Here is an 18333-nt window from a genome sequence, read left to right as displayed (position 1 = left end):
GGCCCCAAAATTTCTGATGGCAGCCCTGTCCCTAAATATGGCAATCCCACATAAGGATAACAAATAAGGGAGTTATCTACTAAACCAGCATTTCCCAAACCAGTCCTCAAGGCCCACCAACAGTCCAGGTTTTGTTAGTATATCCATTGGAATAAAATAGGGAAATACATAAATCCTGGACTGTTGGTGGGCCATGATGACTGATTTGGGAAGCACTGTACTAAACAAATGAAATATATAAATAAACCCCTTAAGGACTGAACCAGTTGTACAAGTTGTAGTCAAAACAAAACTGGCAACTTGTGCTATAAGTTTGTTCAACCATAATTTACCTCTTTCATATTAACTGTACTCCTATTAAATATCATTTTGTTCAGGAGAAATAGGGCTTTCATTTCACATCAAGTATTCATATATGAAACAATTTAATATGAATAAAATCTAACAAAAGTTATGAAATTAAATGTTTTCTTTTTTTTTTTATTCTGCATGGCATTTTAACTGTGAATGTCATAATACTGTTAGCTTTCACTGCAATAAAACACACAAATTTGTATTCAGCAATGTCTCACAAGCACAACATTACAACTTATGTACAGGCTTTGTGGGGTTTTGGAAAGTTACAAAGTGGGCCTGATTTCCCGAAGGGTGTTGCCTGGGCAGTCAGCCAGTCCCTCTGAGCAGATCGCAGGATAGGCAAGTATTGCGGAGTCATCAGGATTCAGCTTAACAGCCCATTAAAATGCAGACGGCATATAACACCGTAACAACGTTAAAGGGACACTATAGTCACCCAGACCACTTCAGCTCAATGAAGTGGCCTGGGTGCAATGTCCCTCAGGTTTTAACCCTTCACATGTAAACATAGCAGTTTCAGAGAAACATCTACGTTTACATTTGCGGTTAATCCAGCCTCTAGTGGCTGTCTTCCGGACAGACACTAGAGGCGCATCTGCGACGCTGGAGGCACATTTCGCCTACATCGCGCAGAGTGTCCATAGGAAAGCATTGAGAAATGCTTTCCTATGGACACTTTGAATGTGCGCGCGGCCATGCGCATTCAGCTCCAGTGACGTCGGACGGGGGAGCTGACGTCAGCCAGGGAGGAGAGGTCACCAGTGCCGAGGGAGCCTGGCGCTTGATTAAGGTAAGTAACTGAAGGGATTTTAACCTCTTTAGCGCCACGGGAGGGGGACCCTGAGGGTGTGGGCACCCTCAGGGCACTATAGTGTCAGGAAAACCGCCTGGGGAAGCCGAATGGTTATACACCTATGCTCTAAACCAGGGGTAGACATCCTTTGCCACTCCAGATGTTGTGGACTACACCTCCCATGATGCTTTGCAAGCCTTAATGGAGATGTAGTCAAAAAACAAAGGGAGTGTCGAAGGTTACCTACCCCTGCACTAAACCAATAATATATAATACAGTACCTAACCCATAAATATAATATTTAATGCTCTCATCCAACCCCCTTCCCACAGTTCCTAATAAATATATATAAAAAATATAATTCCCTCACCCATGTAGCCTCTCTATTTACATTTCCTTCTACACGCACACACACACACATATATATATATATATATATATATATATATATATATATATATATATATATATATATATATATATATAATATTCATTGGGCCACAAGTATAAATGTCAAAAATATAATTATTGCCTCATCTCAAATTCCCAAGTCAGATCTTCCCCCCCAAACTAATACACTGCTTCCCCCCTCCCCTAATATACTGCTGTCACCCCCCTCCTCCCCAAATATACAGTTGACCCCCTCCCCTAATACATTACTGACCCCCCCTCCCCTAATGCATTACAGACCCTCCTCCCCTCCCCAATACATTACAGACCCTCCTCCCCTCCCCCAATACATTACAGACCCCCCTCCCCAATACATTACTGACCACCTTTTCCCAATACATTACTGACCCCCCCTCCCCTCCCCTATACATTACTGACCCGCCTCCCCCCTCCCCAATTCATTACTGCCCCCCTCCCCTCCCCAATACATTACTGACCCCGCTCCCTCCCCAATACATTACTGCCCTCCCCTTAGCCCCCTCCCCTCCCCAATACATTACTGCCCCCCTTTTTTCCGGTATCCCGGTAGGCCAGTCCGGCCCTGGTTCCTCCCCTTAGAATTCTTACATGTCTGAACATGTGTATGCAGTGGTGTATTTTAAAATGTTGCTGCCCTAGGCATGACAGATCTCGGGCACCTCCTAATTTAAATGTACCCGCCCCTTCACACATTTTGACTGACAGAAACACACCCACGGACCAGCACACACTCTCAGATACACTGACATACACACACACATACACTCACTGATTTGGCACAATCTGACAGACACATACAATCATTCAGACACACACTGACAGATGCATTCACTCACTGACAGACACACATAAGCACTGACAGATGTGCCCACTTACTGACAGACACGCACACTCACTCAGACACACACACACACACACACTTCCCCCCAACACTAACAATTATTATTATTTTTTTAAAAATGTAAATCTACCCAGCCATTCTACTTTTGGGAGAGCTGGATGGATTTTTCACCTGGGGTCCAGTGGGTCTGCTGGGCAGGAAGGTGGGCAGACATGAAGGAAGGCGGGCAAACGTGCAGGCAGACGGGAGGGTGGACGCTTAGCTGTTAACGAGGGAGCTGTGATCTCCCTGCTCAGCTCCCTCGTGAGCCACATAGTGATGCCGGAACCCAGAGTGATGTCATATGCCATCTCCTGACATCAATGCGGGTTGCACGATGAAACAACTGGCCGCCTGCCCAGGGGAAACCCAAAGGTGGCCAGCCGGCCAGCTCTTAGGCCCCCATAAAACAAGGCAAACAAGGCATTACCATGGGCATTTGGGGCGATTTTTTTTGCTGCTCCCTGGAAAGTGCCGCCCAAGGCAAATGCCTTATTTGCCTTGCGGTAGATACAGCTCTGTGTGTACGATACTATTAAAGTTATGACTACCTTTCCAGACTTTTAAAGGACACTCCAGACCCCTCAAGCACTTTGGCATGTGTTCTCTTTTTTCATTTTATGAAAAGTTTGGATTTCAATAGAAATTGGCATTTTGAACATTAACATTGTTACACCTTGTGTTCATCAGACATCCGGTCCCATTATTGAAAATCTCCTTTGTAAGTTCCGCCGACGTATGTGAACATGTGCCACCCAGATGGTTGACGTAGCATACTGCGGAGCCATTATCCATGCGGAGGAGAGTACAGCAGTTGGATCTCCCTTTCACCAGGCTGCATATGGTGAAGGCTCTTGCCAGCAACTCTAGAAAATTGATATGTAGGGAGAGTTCCTGCATCGTCCATGTAAAGGAACCCCAGTTGTTCATGTATTCCCCAGGTCTTTATTACGTATACTACCCTGTGTGTTCATGCAAAATGCCTGCTCCCCGTTCGGGAGTGCCTCCATGAATTAAATTAATTCGCCTCCCGAATGGGTCCACCCCGATAACCCATTTAGAATGCTCATTAGAACGTTCTCACCTCGACCTGATGATGATACAGATAAAGTCTGTAAATATTGACAATAAGCCTGATTTTCAGGTGGGGTTGAAATATATCGATTACAACTGTTTATCTATAAAACATAAAATGTATATCTCAAAAATATAGCAATTCTGTACATGATATATATTAACAGCTGAATGTAAATATTATAAATTCTAAATAGTCCAAAAATTAGTATATATTGATAAGTAATGACAATATAACCAGGGAGTCTAACCGCGGGCTAGGCCTCTTACTTACGACCTGTCTCTTTACGAATCTTTGGAGGAAACCGAATTTCATCCAAAAGAGGTTGAATAGGAGCCAAATGTTGATTGAAATACACCAGAACATAATCAAACAGAGCTGAACTTGAGGCCAGCTAGGCTGAAACCACCCTGAGTGAAGAGAGCAATTCCATCAAATGGATAGGCCTTCAGTTCTGCGAATGCTGAGAAGGCCCAATGCTGGAGAATAGATTTTACAGTGACAGCAAACCACGGGAATTAGAAAAAAAAAAAAAAAAAAAACAAGAGCCAAGAAACTATAAGTGATGATAAATGATAACGATATGGATACTGGCTAAGGGAGGGGAGTACTTTAAATAGCCAAAGCTAACCTCACCCACAACTCCAGGCTTATATTATATATATATATATATATATATATATATATATATATATATATATATATATATATATTTATTTATATATATATATATATATATATATATATATACACACACATATATATATATATATACTCCAGCCATCCCACACGCAATGTATACCAATAACACCCAAGTATAATTATTGAAAATAAATACAAATATATATATAATTATACTTGGGTGTTATTAGTATACATTTGTGTGTGGGATAGCTGGAGTATATGAATTTGCTTTGAGAGGCAGGCATGTTTATTTGGTTTGCAACTCAATATAATACAGCTTACAAATGACTCAATATGTTAGAATAACTTTTCTACAAAAATTTTCACCCTGTGTAAAATTGTTAAAACATTTAATTACTCAATCTTATTAACTGGTACTTGTAAGCTTGTAATACAAAGGTTGTGAGTTTCCTACATGGTACTTTTTTTCTGTTTATTCATTACATATCAGACCCAATGGGTTGTACTTTCCAACCCTGCATTTGATTTGATTTTCTGACCATTTTTATTTTACCACCCTATAGTTAGGAAATGTATAATCCTATGTCATATATGCATATTATCTTGCATATATGAAAGGAATATGCAACCTCTTAGTATTACAAAACAAGATCTTTAACCCCTGAAGGACGGACCCAGTTGTGATCAAAACGTAAACAAAACCTGGAATTTGCTGTTATTATTATTATTATTATTATTACTATTATGTTACCATATATACTCGAGTATAAGCCGAGTTTTTCAGCACATTTTTTGTGCTGAAAAACCCCAACTCGGCTTAAACTCGAGTCACTGTCTGTATTATGGCAATTTACATTGCCATAATACAGACTGGGGGCTGTGTGCGGTTACTTACCTCTCCTGCAGCTCCTGTCAGCTCCCTCCTCCTCCGCGGTGGTCCGTTCAGCACCTTTGTCAGCTCCCAGTGTAAGTCTCGCGAGAGCCGCGGGGTCATAGTGCGGCTCTCGCGAGACTTACATTGTGAGCTGACAGAAGAGCTGCACGGACCGGCGCGGAGGAGGAGGGAGCTGACAGGAGCTGCAGGAGAGGTAAGTAACCCCAGTCTGTATTATGCCAGCCCCCCTCCCCCCCCACTGAACTGCCAATGCCACTGGACCACCAGGGAAGAAGAGCCCCCCCCCCCCACCTGCCATGTATCAAGCAGGGAGGGGGGACGAAAAAATAAATACATTAATAATAATAATAATAAAATAATAATAAAAATAATAATAAAAATAAATAAATAATAATATAACAAAAAAAAAATTAAAAATGCCCACCCCCACCAAGGATCTGCATCACACTCTGCATCACACACACACACACTGCACTCATACAAACACACACACTGCATTCATACACACACTGCATTCATACACACACACACTGCACTCACACACACACACACACTGCAGTCAAACACTCACTGCACTCATACACCTACTGCACTCAAACACACACACTGCATTCATACATACACACTGCACTCATACACACACTGCACTCATACACACACACTGCATTCATACATACACACTGTGGCAGACCTAGCCACTTCTGGAACACTGGACTTTACATGTCAAAAGGTTGTCTGTATTTTATGCTATGTTATGTATGTATTTTGCTGTGTCTTATGTGGCCATTGTAATTCGTATGCTAGCAGTCGTAAGCCACTAGCATTCAAGTACTTTGTTTCACGAACAGCGACTATCCGGGCTGTTCGTGAAACGAATATAGGCCCCTCTGATAGACCACACATTAAGGGACGTGTGGCGCTCGTTAACCGATTGCAACAATGTTGCAATCGGTAATTAAAGGCTTTCCTAGGTGGCCGTCGTCCGACTACCGACCACGCGGCGGTCGGCCATCTTGGATCCTTTGTCTCTTCAGCGGTGTTTGGTCGTCTAATGCCTGGAACTGAAAATGGCTACTCGACAACATGAACACCGCTGGACTTCCAGAGCGGTCGGGAGTGCCGCCCGTATCACATTATGTTTCCCATCGGTGTTCGGTAGTTTTAAACCGAACTCGATGGTTACGTTTATTTTGTGCGCCGTTCGGTAGTTTTAGCTGGGATCTGAGCGGTATTCTCACGAAATATAACCCCAGACCCCAGCTATCTACCGACCATCCATTCGTGAAAAAATAGTGAATTATATGGAAGTTATGGATTTTAATGTGAATTGTCGGTTTTACTGCACGGAGGGATAATCCACTTAACGGTGTATTCCAGTGGGAGTATCCCTCTCGTGCAGCAGTGCCTGATGGGAGAAATGTCCAGAATGGTAAGTCCAGGGCCGGATTAAGAGCATAGTGGGCCTGGTGCTGACAATTATGATGGGCCTAATTACGTAATCTTATCAACCAAAAACACTAAAACAGTCATACCTCCCAAGCGTCATGTATCTGATGGAGATGGTGCTGGAGGGAAACAAACACATACTCTATGCTAATTTCTCTCTTATTTATGCTTTCATCTTTCAAGGAAATCCATAACCCCTAACAGCAGTGTCCAGTGAAGCAGGAAGTCAATGGGCGGGGTAAAAGGGTGTGCCACTGGCGCGAATCACATGACAAGACCTGCCAAATGTGGTGAACATGCCCAAAAAGGGAGCATGTTTGTCCAAAGAATTGGAAGGTCAGTCTGGCATGAATTCATGTCAGGCTGCCTGCCAATCCTGCAGGCTGTCCAACTAAGGGCATACTATGCAGGCAGCACCTTGAGCTTGACATAAATCTGTCTAATGATGCGCTCACTCCATGCTTTCTAAGGACTGCCCCCTAGCACTCGCTGGTCCACTTGTCTCCTTACCTTCCTACTAGCAGGCAGAAGTTCCTGATATATAGTCTGAGACAGAGAGAAGGTGTATGTAGTGAGTGTAGAAGAAAGGGGACATGCCACAGTGTTAGAGAGACCAACGTCTGCATTACCTAAACTAATTTTAATGTCAGCCAGTCCACACAAGTTTTGTTCCCATACATCGCTCTTAAGCTTCCAAACTTAAAGGGACACTATAGTCACCAGAAAAACTACAGCTTATTGTATTTGTTCGGGTAAGTAGAATCATTCCATTCAGGATTTTTGCAGTAAACACTGTCTTTTCAGAGAAAATAACTCCACTGGCCGCTCCTTAGATGGCTGCTAGAGGTGCTTCCTGGGGCAGTACTGCCTAGTGTGCAGCACTGCCATTCAGTGTCTCCACCCTCTGCATGCAGACACTGAACTTTCCTCATAGAGATGCATTGATTCAATTTATCTTTATGAGGAGATGTTGATTGGCCAGGGCTACGTTGGACTTGTGCTGGCTCTGCCTCTGATCTGCCTAGTTGACAGTCTCAGCCAATCCTATGGGGAAGTATTGTAATTTGCTCAGACCACTACTTCTGAGCCAGCAGCTGCAGACTTAAATACAAGTAATATTTTACTATATTAGGGAGGCAAGAAGGGGCCAGGGTGGTGGTTTTAACATAATAGGGTCAGAAATACATGATTGTGTTCCTGACCCTATAGTGCTCCTTTAACCCCTTAAGGACACATGACATGTGTGACATGTCATGATTCCCTTTTATTCCAGAAGTTTGGTCCTTAAGGGGTTAAGCAAGAGTATGTGAAGAGTAGTTAAGGTTGCCACATTTCTTGGAAAAAAATACCAGCCTTAATCATTGGTATAATTAATTAGTTATGCGTGACATCACATGATGTAAATCACAAGGAGTGACATCAGAGAAAATCCAGTAAAATCACCAACAAACTACTCACAGTTTGATTCTGCTGTATAGATGGATTGCTCCCAGTGTCTCCCTGTCTCCCAGTGTCTCAGTCTTGCAAGTCACCCAGTGTCTCAGTGTCTCTATGTATCACAGTGTCAGTGTCCCCATGTTGCCCAGTCCCCTAGTCTCCCAGTGTCTGTGTCCCCATTTCTCCCAGTGTCCCAATGTCTCAGTGTATCCCCATGTCACTAGGATACTGGGGACACAGAGACATGGGGACACTGAGAGACCCAGGGACACTGGGAGACATGGGGACACAGATATTTAGGAAAACTGGGAGAAACGGGGACACTCAGACACTAGGGACACAGACACTGGGAGACATGGGGACACTGAAACATTTGGGGACACTAAGACATGGGAACACAGACACTGGGAGACTAGGGGACACTGGTTGGGAGACAGACACTTGGGAACACTGGGAGACATGGGGACAGTTGTGGACATAGACATGGGGACACTGGGACATATAGGGACACTGGGAGACATGGGGACACCAGGCACACTGAGACACTAGGAACACAGACACTGGGAGACATGGGGACACTGAAATATTTGGGGACACTAAGACACTAGGGACACTGGGAGACTAGGGGACACTGGCTGGGAGACAGACACTTGGAGACATGGGGACATAGACATGGGGACACTGGAACATATAGGGACACTAGGCACACTGAGAGACATGGGACACAGACACTGAGAGACTTGGGGACACTGAGACAATATGGACACTGGCTGGGGGACATGGGGACATAGTGTATCCATGTCCCAATGTCTCCCAATGTCTCCCAATGTCACTATGTCTCACAGCATCCCCATGTGGCTCAGCATCCCCATGTGTCCCAGGGTCCCCATGTTTTCCAGTGTCCTCAAGTGTCTGTGTCCCCAGGTCTCCCAGTGTCTGTGTCCCCATGTGTCCCCTAGTGTCTCAGTGGCCCCATGTGTCCCCTAGGGTCTCAGTGTCCCCATGTTTTCCAGTGTCCCCAAGTGCCTCAGTGTTCCCAGGTCTCCCAGTGTCTGTGTCCTAGTGTCTCAGTGTCCCCTAGTGTCTGTGTCCCCATCTGTCCCCTAGTGTCTGTGTCCCCTAGTGTCTCAGTGTCCCCATATGTCCCCATATGTCCCCTAATGTCTCAGTGTCCCCTAGTGTCTCAGTGTCCCCATGTGTCTCAGTGTCCCCATGTGTCTCAGTGTCCCCATATGTCCCTGCTGCCTTTCCCCCCATTCCTCACTTACCTGAGCTGTAGAGCTACTGTCTGGACTGTCTGGACCATGGTCATTGAGTAGTAGAGAGAGGCAGGGATATGTTTTAACTTCCTATCCCTGCCTCTCTCCACACACAGTGACCCCTACTGGCCGGTGCTGGTATTGCAGAGTAATCTCCATTTATTCTGAGAAAATTACCTGTATTTGTATTGCCGGTATTACTGCAATACCAGCACAGCCAGGCAGCCTCAAGTACCAGCTGTGCCAGTAAAAAAACAGTCAGGTGGTAAACCTAAGAGTAGTGTGTAAAAAAAAAAAATTTTTTTTTTTTTTTTTTTTTAAATGGGCCTATTCCATGGGCCTGGGCCTGGAGCTGCAGCTCCATCAGCCCCTATGTTAATCCGGCCCTGGGTAAGTCCCCCATGTAGTCCCCTACTGTATTACCCCTGCTAAGTCTGTCTGGAAACCCCTTGCATGGGGAATGGTATAAATATGGAAGCCTGCGAATAAAGACCTCAGTTGACTCCCAGAACTGGGTTTCGTCCGGTTACTGGGGGATTTGGGATATTGCCTTACTTTTCAGCGCTGACTGTGGATTTACCCTTAATACCAGCGGAGATCGTGGATTTTAATATTGCACTCCGTTACACACACTGCACTCATACACACACTGCACTCATACACACACACTGCAGTCATACACACACTGCACTCATACACACTGCATTCAAACACACATTGCACTCATACAAACACACTGCATTCATACATACACACTGCAGTCATACATACACACTGCAGTCATACACACTGCACTCATATACACACACACTGCATTCATATACACGCACACTGCATTCATATACACACACACTGCATTCATTATATACACACACTGTAAATAAATATTCAATTAATATACTTTTTTTAGGATCTAATTTTATTTAGAAATTTACCAGTAGCTGCTGCATTTCCCACCCTAGTCTTATACTCGAGTTTTTTCCCAGTTTTTTGGGGGTAAAATTAGGGACCTCGGCTTATATTCGGGTCGGCTTATACTCGAGTATGTACGGTATTTATATAGCACCAACAAATTCCGCAGCGCTTTACAGTGGGTGGATGAACAAACATGTAGTTGTAACCAGACAAGTTGGACACAGAGGAACAGAGGGGTTGAGGGTCAATAAGCTTACATGCTAGAGGGAGTCGGGTAAAGTGACACAAAAGGTAAGGATATTATTAGACTAATGACAGTTGCAAGAGAGGAATCAGTCGGGAGCTATTAACAGTTTAATTGATACACTTTTATGAAGAAGTGTTTTTTTATGATTTTTTTTAAGGAGTGGAGGCTTGGTGGGCATTTAACTGAGGAGGGAAAAGAGTTCCACAGGAACGGTGCAGCCATCGAGAAGTCTTGAAGGTGAGCATCATAAGTGGGAGTACGGACAGAAGATAGATGTCTTTACCAGAGTGTAAGGGCCTAGACGGGACATACTTATGTATTAGGGAGGATAGATAGGTTGGAGCAGCGTTATGTAGAGATTTGAAAGCAAGAACCAGAATTTTAAATTGACCCCTATATTTTACAGGATGCCAATGTAGGGACTGACAGAAGGGTGAGGCGTGGGAGGTGCAGGCGGACAGGAAGATGAGCCCCACCGCCGCATTCATTATGGACTGTAACAGCACAAGTTGGGAGCACGTAAGACCACTGAGAAGCGAATTACAGTAGTCAAGGCGAGAAAGGACAGTGGAATGGACCTGCACCTGTTGCATCTGGCATTAAGTAGGGTCAGATGTGCGCAACGTTTTTGAGTTGGAAGCAGCAGGATTTGGCGATAGACAGAACATGAGATGGGAAGAAGAGGTCAGAGTCAAAGAGAACACCTAGGCAACGAGCATGCATGGTAGAGCTGATGGTAGCACAGTTGACTTGGAGGGAGACAGACACAGGAGTAGCAACACTTGAGGGAGGAAAGGCCAGAATTTCAGTTTTGGTCAAGTTGAGTTTAAGGAAGTGGGCAGCCATCCAGTTAGAAATAGCAGAGAGGCAGTCAGAGACACAAGTCAAGAAAGAGATCAGGAGAGGACAGATTTGCATGTAATCCACATAGCAATGATATTGGAAGCCAAAGGGTTTATGAGTTTATGATGGGAGGCCAGCAGAGAGGAGTTGGGGAGAAGAAGCAGAGCCAGAGAAAGAAGCACTGAAAGATCACTGGGAGAGGTAGGAGGAGCACCAGGAGAGAGCAATATCTTGAAGACCGATATTGCGGAGCATGAGAAGAAGCTGTTGATGATCCAGAGTGTCAAAAGCTGCAGAAAGGTCAAGGAGAATTAGGATAGAGTAGTGACCACAAGATTTTGCAGCGAGTAGATCATACTTTGGTCAGTACCATTTCCACAGAGTGTTTAGCGCAGAAACCAGACTAAAGCAGGTCTAGCAGAGAGTTGCACTCGAGGAAGTCTGTCAATCTCACATACACAACTCTTGGATCTTGGACACAAAAGGCAGTAGTGAGGTAGGACGGTAGTTGGACGGGGAGTTAGGGTCAAGATTGGGCTTCTTTAGAATTGAGGTTACAGTTGCATGTTTGAAGGGCGATGGAAATATGCCAGAGGAGAGAGAGAGATTGAGAATTTTAGTGAGAGGTAGAGAAAGAGAAGACAAAGTACTGATGAGATGCAAGGGAATTGGATCTAGGGAGCAGGTGGGGGGCGGGAGGACTGGAGCAGAGGAGAACCCTCTTCCGCTGTAGTGGGTGCGAATGAACATAGAACAGCAGAGGGAGTGAGGTTAGGGGAAATATTGTAAAGGGAAGAAGAAAGATGTTACATAGTTACATAACTGAAAAGAGACTTACATCCATCAAGTTCAGCCTTCCTCACATTTGTATTTTTCTGTTCATACAAAAGAAGGAAAAAAAAACAGTTTGGGGAACTTCCAATTTTGCAACAAACTAGGAAAAAAAATCCTTCTTGACCCCAGAATGGCAGTCAGATTTATCCTTGGACCAAGCAGCTATTACCCTACATTGAAAAATTATATCCTTGAATATTCTGTTTTTGCAGGTATGCATCTAGTTGCTGTTTGGACATCTGTATGGACTCTGATAAAACCACTTCCTCAGGAAGAGAATTCCACATCCTTATTGTTCTTATAGTAAAAAAAAAAACTTTCCTTTGCCTTAGACGAAATGTTCTTTCTTCCAGATGTGAGATCTCTTCCCTGATTGTAGAGATCTTGTCAGTGAAGTGAGTTGCAAAGTCTGAGGCGGTCAAGTTAGTAGATGGAGGAGGAACAATAGGGAGAAGAGTGTGATTATGAAAGTATTGAAGTAATTTACTTTTGCAGAGGAAAGAGCCAAGCTGTATGAGAGCGGCATAAATTTATAGTGAAGAAAGTCAACGCACAATGAGACTTTCTCAAACAGCGTTCAACAGTTCGGGAGCATTTTTGGAGGTATCAAGTCAGCTTGTTGTGCCAAGGTTGTTGTTGGGGGCGCTTGCTGCATTTAAATGTAGGAGGTGCTGTGATGTCTAGTTGAGAGGAGAGGGTGGAATTATAGAAGGAGGTTGCAGAGCTAGAACAGGTGAGGTTTGAGATAGGTAAAAAGAGAGTTTGGAGATTAGTGGAGAAATGCTCTAGGTCAAGACAGTGGAGGTTTCTGTGAGATTGATGTTAAAACGGTGGTGTCAAGTGGGTCTTGGGTATGCCGATGTCAAAAGTCAGCAGATGGTGGTGAGATAGAGGAAAAGGAATATTGGAGAGATTAGAGGCGGTACAGAGATTGGTTAAGGCGAGATCAAGAGTTTTTCCCGCTGTATGGGTTGCTAAATTGGACCATTATGTGATGCCAAAGGAGGAGGTAACAGAGAGCAGACGAGAGGCATCAGTGCAGTTGGAGTTGTTCATTGGGATATTGAAATCCCCAAGTTTAAGGAAATGAGTGCTAGATGAGAGGAATTGAGGAAGCCAGGAATAAAAGTGCTCAATGAATAGCCTAGGATGACCGAGTGGGGGGAAGAGGGGAGGTCAGTAGATAATAGCAATTCTTAAAGGAGTGGGTTTAAATAGGCGGACAGTGTGAACTTCAAAAGAAGAAAAGGATAGGGCAGGGGTAGTAATGATTGGTTGAAAGGTACATTGAGGGGAGAGAAGGATGCCTACACCACCTCCTTTACAGCTGAGTCTGGGAGAGTTGTAGAACTGTTCAACCATAATTCACCTCTTACTAAGTGCACCCACACCTATTGTATATCATTTTGTTCAGGAGAAACATTGCTTTCATTTCAAATCACATATTGAGATATGAAACATAACTGAATGTAAATAAAATTTAAAAAAAAGGAAGAAAAAATATCTTTCAAGTTCTGCATGACATTTTAACTGTAAATGTCATAATACTGTTTTACTGCAATAAAATACTCATATTTGTAGTCGGCAATGTCTTGCTAGTACTACAGTACCTCCCATGTACAGGTTTTATGAGCTTTTGGAAACTTAGCGGGGTCAAATATAGGGCTTTCCCCTTTTCCATTTATGCACATTGAAATTTGTCAGGTTGGTTTGCTGGGCCTATGTTACCTTTTAGACTGTATTGTACCCCAGGATTGAAAATGAACCCCATATTGGCATACCATTTGTAAAAGTAGACAACCCAGGGTATTCAAAATGGGTTATGTTCAGTCTTTTTTAGTAGCCATTTAATCACAAACCCTGGCCAAAGTTAGCACTTATATATATATTTTTTTTTGCATTTTTCACAAATCAACTGCCCTTTCATCGATGATATCATCGGTGTTACACATTTTACTGCTCTAAAACATGCGTATTTGTGTAGAGTAATGTTTCATGAGTACAACAGTACCCATCATGTACAGGCTTTATGGTGTTTTGGAAAGTTACAGGGTCAAATATAAGATTTGCCAATTTCTGTTTTTGCTAATTGAAATTTGCCAGATTGGCTAGGTTGCATTTGAGACTGTGTGGCAGCTAACAAAATGAAAATTAACCCCACCATGGCATACCATTTAAAAAGGTAGACAACCCAGGGTATTAAAAATGGGATATGTCCAGTGTTTTAAGTAGCCACTTAGTCACAAACGCTGGCCAAAGTTAGAGTTCATATTTTTTTTTTGCTTTTTTTTTTTTTTTAACACAAAAATTGCACTTTTACTGGTGATATCATCGTCGTAATAAGTTTTACTGTTTTGAAACACTCATATTTGTGGTTAGTGAAGTTTCCCAAGTACAATAGTACCCCCATGTCAAGGTTTTATGGTGTTTTGGAAAGTTACATAGGAGTTGCAAATTAAATTCTCTGGACTTGCTGCCTGGGTTTTCGGGCTGGTCCCTCAAATTAATTGATAAAATGACTTAATTATGTAAAAAGAATACATAAATATACACATAGAAATTAGATATATACATATATATGTATTTAAATCCTACATGTATATTTCAGAAATTATGTATATATATATAAATAATTTTATAAGGAAATTGCATATAAATATAATATTGTAATTATTTAATGTACTTATTTTAATTTTTTTCATATGTATAATAAATACAATTAATGTATGTATTTATATTATATATATATATATATATATATACACACACATATATATATCTATATATACATACACACACACACATATATATATGGAGTTATAACTATATATATATATATATATATATATATAGTTATAACTCCATATTAAGTTTATTTTGAAATTGATATCTAGAACTATCAATATAAAAATACACGTTTTATGGATTACATATATATATATATTTTATTTTTTATTTTTTTCCCCTGATTGCTTTATTATTGCTTATTGCTTTATCTGCCTGTTAGTTTAGGTAGACAGATAGACAGCTATGCCTACCATGTGATTGCTCTTTCAGAGCAAACACATGGCCCCCAGGGGCCTAAATTGCAGAGGGGGGACTTCCTGGGCTGCCAGGCAGTCCCCCAGAAGCAAATTGCGGTGAAGGTGAGTACACCTTGGGCACTGAGGCTTAAAACCATTAGGGCGTTCTATGCCACCGAAATGACTTTAAAGCCCCCAATATAATATATAATGTAGATGGCACCGAACACCCTTATTGTGTTAACGGGTTAAGTCCCTTGGCGTGACAGTTTTTCTTTTTTAAATTGAGGTGTGTATGTTGTCATATTTTGCTGTGTGATTCATGGGTGCTGCAGTTGTTTTCTAGCATTATATTTGTGCATATGTGGGCTGTTTTAGTGTACATGTTAATGAGTGGTTTGCGGTATTGTTTATGATACCTATGAATGTTGGCTTTATTTGGGGGTTGCTTGTGGAATTGTGTGTGGATGTTGCAAACAAAAATGAGAGATTAAGGAAATACCCAGCCCTCAAAAACACACAGAGCAACCCTCACAAACACACACAGCACCCCTCACATGCATCACCTCTCACAAACACAGCACCCCTCACACACACACACACACACAGCACCACTCACAAACAGAGCAACCATCACACACACAGCACCTCTCACAAACAGAGCAACCCTCACACACACACACAGCACCCCTCACACACACAGGCAGAGCACTCCTCCCAAACACAGCACCCCTCATGAACACAGCACCCTTCACACATGCACAGAGCACAACTCACACACAGCATCCCTGTATCTGTATGTGTGTAAGGGTATGTATATATGTGTCTGTGTATTTGCATGTTCGTCGGTATATGTATCTGTGGGTCAGTGTGTGTCTCTGTGTGTCTGCATGTGTGTGTGTGTCTACATGTGTGTATATTTGCATGTGTGTCAGGGGGTGTATTTGTATGTGTGTCTTTGTATCTGCATTTTTTTCAGGGTATGTATCTGTGTGTCAGGGTATGTATCTGCATTTGTGTCAGGGTATGTATCTGTATGTGTGTCAGTGTATGTGTATGTGTGTGGGTCAGTGTGGGTATCTGTTTCTGTCTGTATCTGTATATGTGTCAGTGTATGTATCTGTGTATTTGTGTGTGTCAGTGTGGGTATCTGTGTCTGTGTCTATGTATGTATATGCATGTGTCTGTATCTGCATATGTGTCAGTGTGTGTATCTTTGTGTCAGGGTATGTATCTGTGTACTTGTATGTGTGTCAGTGTTTTATTTTCTCTGTGTCTGCATGTGTCAGTGTTTGTATCTGTATGTATGTTTTTGTGCGTCTGTGTATATATGTCTTTGGTTTTATCTGTATGTTTGTGTATCATTGTATCTGTGTGTCTGCATGTGTGTATCTGCAAATGTGTATCTGCAAATGTGTATCTGCATGTGTATATAACCATGTGTCAGTGTTTGCATCTGTGTATCTGCAGGTGCATGTATCTGTATCTATATGCGTGTCAGTGTTTGTTTATGTGTGTCTGCATGTGTGACAGTTTGTGTGTCTGGGGCAGAGAAGTAGCAGTGGGAGCCTGGGTCAGAGGAGAAGAAAGGAGAGCCTAGCGAAGAGAAAGGGGGATATGGGACAGAGAAAATGTATAAATTTGAAATAAATGCAACTATATTAATTTCAAACATTTTGTTAATGGGAGGGTTACAATTTATGGATATGGGCTGCCAAGGGGAACTCAAGTGAAAAAAGGTTGGGAACCACTGACATAGAGGGTTACATAGATTAAATAGGTGTATGACTGAAACCAATATTGTAATGGGCTCAACATGCCTCGTATTGTGTCACCAAAACACCAAAAAGATGGAAACATATAGAAATAGATATTATTATAAAATGTATCTAAATGGCCCTAATTAATTTGTTAAATAATGTTGTATATAACATTGGGCAATACAATGTATTCTGAAGTTCTATTGTGCCAATATCTACAAACGAATAATTAAATAATTTGTCACAGTTATGTCTTAAAATATTATGAATTAAAGAGTATTATAAACCAATTAAACCATCATTCTAAAGTAAAAAAAAAATTTATGTATATCATACAATGTTCATTTTCATAAACATATTTCTACTTTTGTGCTTTCTTCATAAACCTCAGCAGGAATCACATGCTATCTTCGCTTGGTCTATTTCAATATACCTCTGTTTGCGTAGCTCAAGGATGATGATTGTGAGCTTTTTGGCTTCTGCTTTCTAACAGTCATCATCACTTGTTCCTTGACTCGCTGGTCTCCAGATGATCCTATACGCAGACGGTGATCTGATGGGAGTGCAAGTGAAGATTCATTTTGCCACTGGAAAACCTCTGATTGAAGAGCTGTTTTCAGAGGGGAAGGTGAAGCCAGCATGGCTGATGTCGTATATTTCTTTGAGTGTATATATAAAAAAAAAAAATGAAAGAAATTTGATATATATATATATATATATATATATATATATATAGATAGACAGATAGATAGAGAGAAATCAAATATATGTTTCTTAATGTGCCTATAAATGTGCTAAATATTGTTCTGAAAAACAATCCAGAATAAGCAAAAAAAGGATCCTGTTCACACGCTGCAACTTCTGTTCTGAGAATTTACACGTGCTGTGTCTGTACAGGTTTACAGAGGCGTCTCTTCATTTGTCAGACACACCTCAATGCTAAGATTACAGCCACACCTCAGCTGTGGATTAACCCACTCAGTGTCAAAGTTTTATTAAAGAGGTGAGTGAGAAAATGTTAATATTCAATTTTTCCATCTTCTTGAACTACTGGTTTTCTATCCATTAATAGCTGAAAGTATTACTGTATAGTTCAAGCCATACGCAAAGATGCTATAGTCATTATGTCAAGTCAAAGGTTATTTATAAAAATGTTACCAAGCTGCAGCATTGTCCCATATAACAAAACACCAACACACTAAGGCATCCGAACGCGGGTTTCACCACTGACTGGCTCTACAAGAGCTGTTGAAGAGCCAGTCAGTGGCAAAACCCATGTTGAGACACCTTAGTGTTTTGGTGTTTAGCTATATGGGACAATGCTGCAGCTTGTTACGAATACAGAGACATTACAACCACACACTCTTGATAAGATTTTTCTTTTGATTTATTCTTTCATTATTTATCTCTGATATTTTCCGCTTTTGTTGGTTCATTCAACCTTTCCTGTGGGGTTTGGGATTAGCTAAATTGCTCCTCTATCCAAGTTCGATTT

The 18333-nt window shown here is 41.9% G+C and overlaps 1 protein-coding gene across 2 annotated transcripts in view; it reads right to left on the bottom strand.

The window, feature by feature from the left end:
* The window catches only part of PKP1 (plakophilin 1), a 448336-nt gene extending 430818 nt beyond the window's left edge, over positions 1 to 17518 (bottom strand). For both annotated transcript variants that reach the window (XM_063453188.1, XM_063453189.1), the window contains exon 1: positions 17272 to 17518. In XM_063453188.1, coding sequence (XP_063309258.1) covers positions 17272 to 17479 — 208 coding nt within the window. In that variant the 5' untranslated portion in view covers positions 17480 to 17518. The remainder of the gene's footprint in view (positions 1 to 17271) is intronic.
* Positions 17519 to 18333: the final 815 nt, after the last annotated feature.

The sequence above is a fragment of the Pelobates fuscus genome, chromosome 1 (genome assembly GCF_036172605.1).
Source record: "Pelobates fuscus isolate aPelFus1 chromosome 1, aPelFus1.pri, whole genome shotgun sequence".
NCBI lineage: Eukaryota > Metazoa > Chordata > Amphibia > Anura > Pelobatidae > Pelobates > Pelobates fuscus.
Note: the sequence above shows the minus strand (reverse complement) of the source record. Positions and strands in the feature narration are given on the sequence as shown.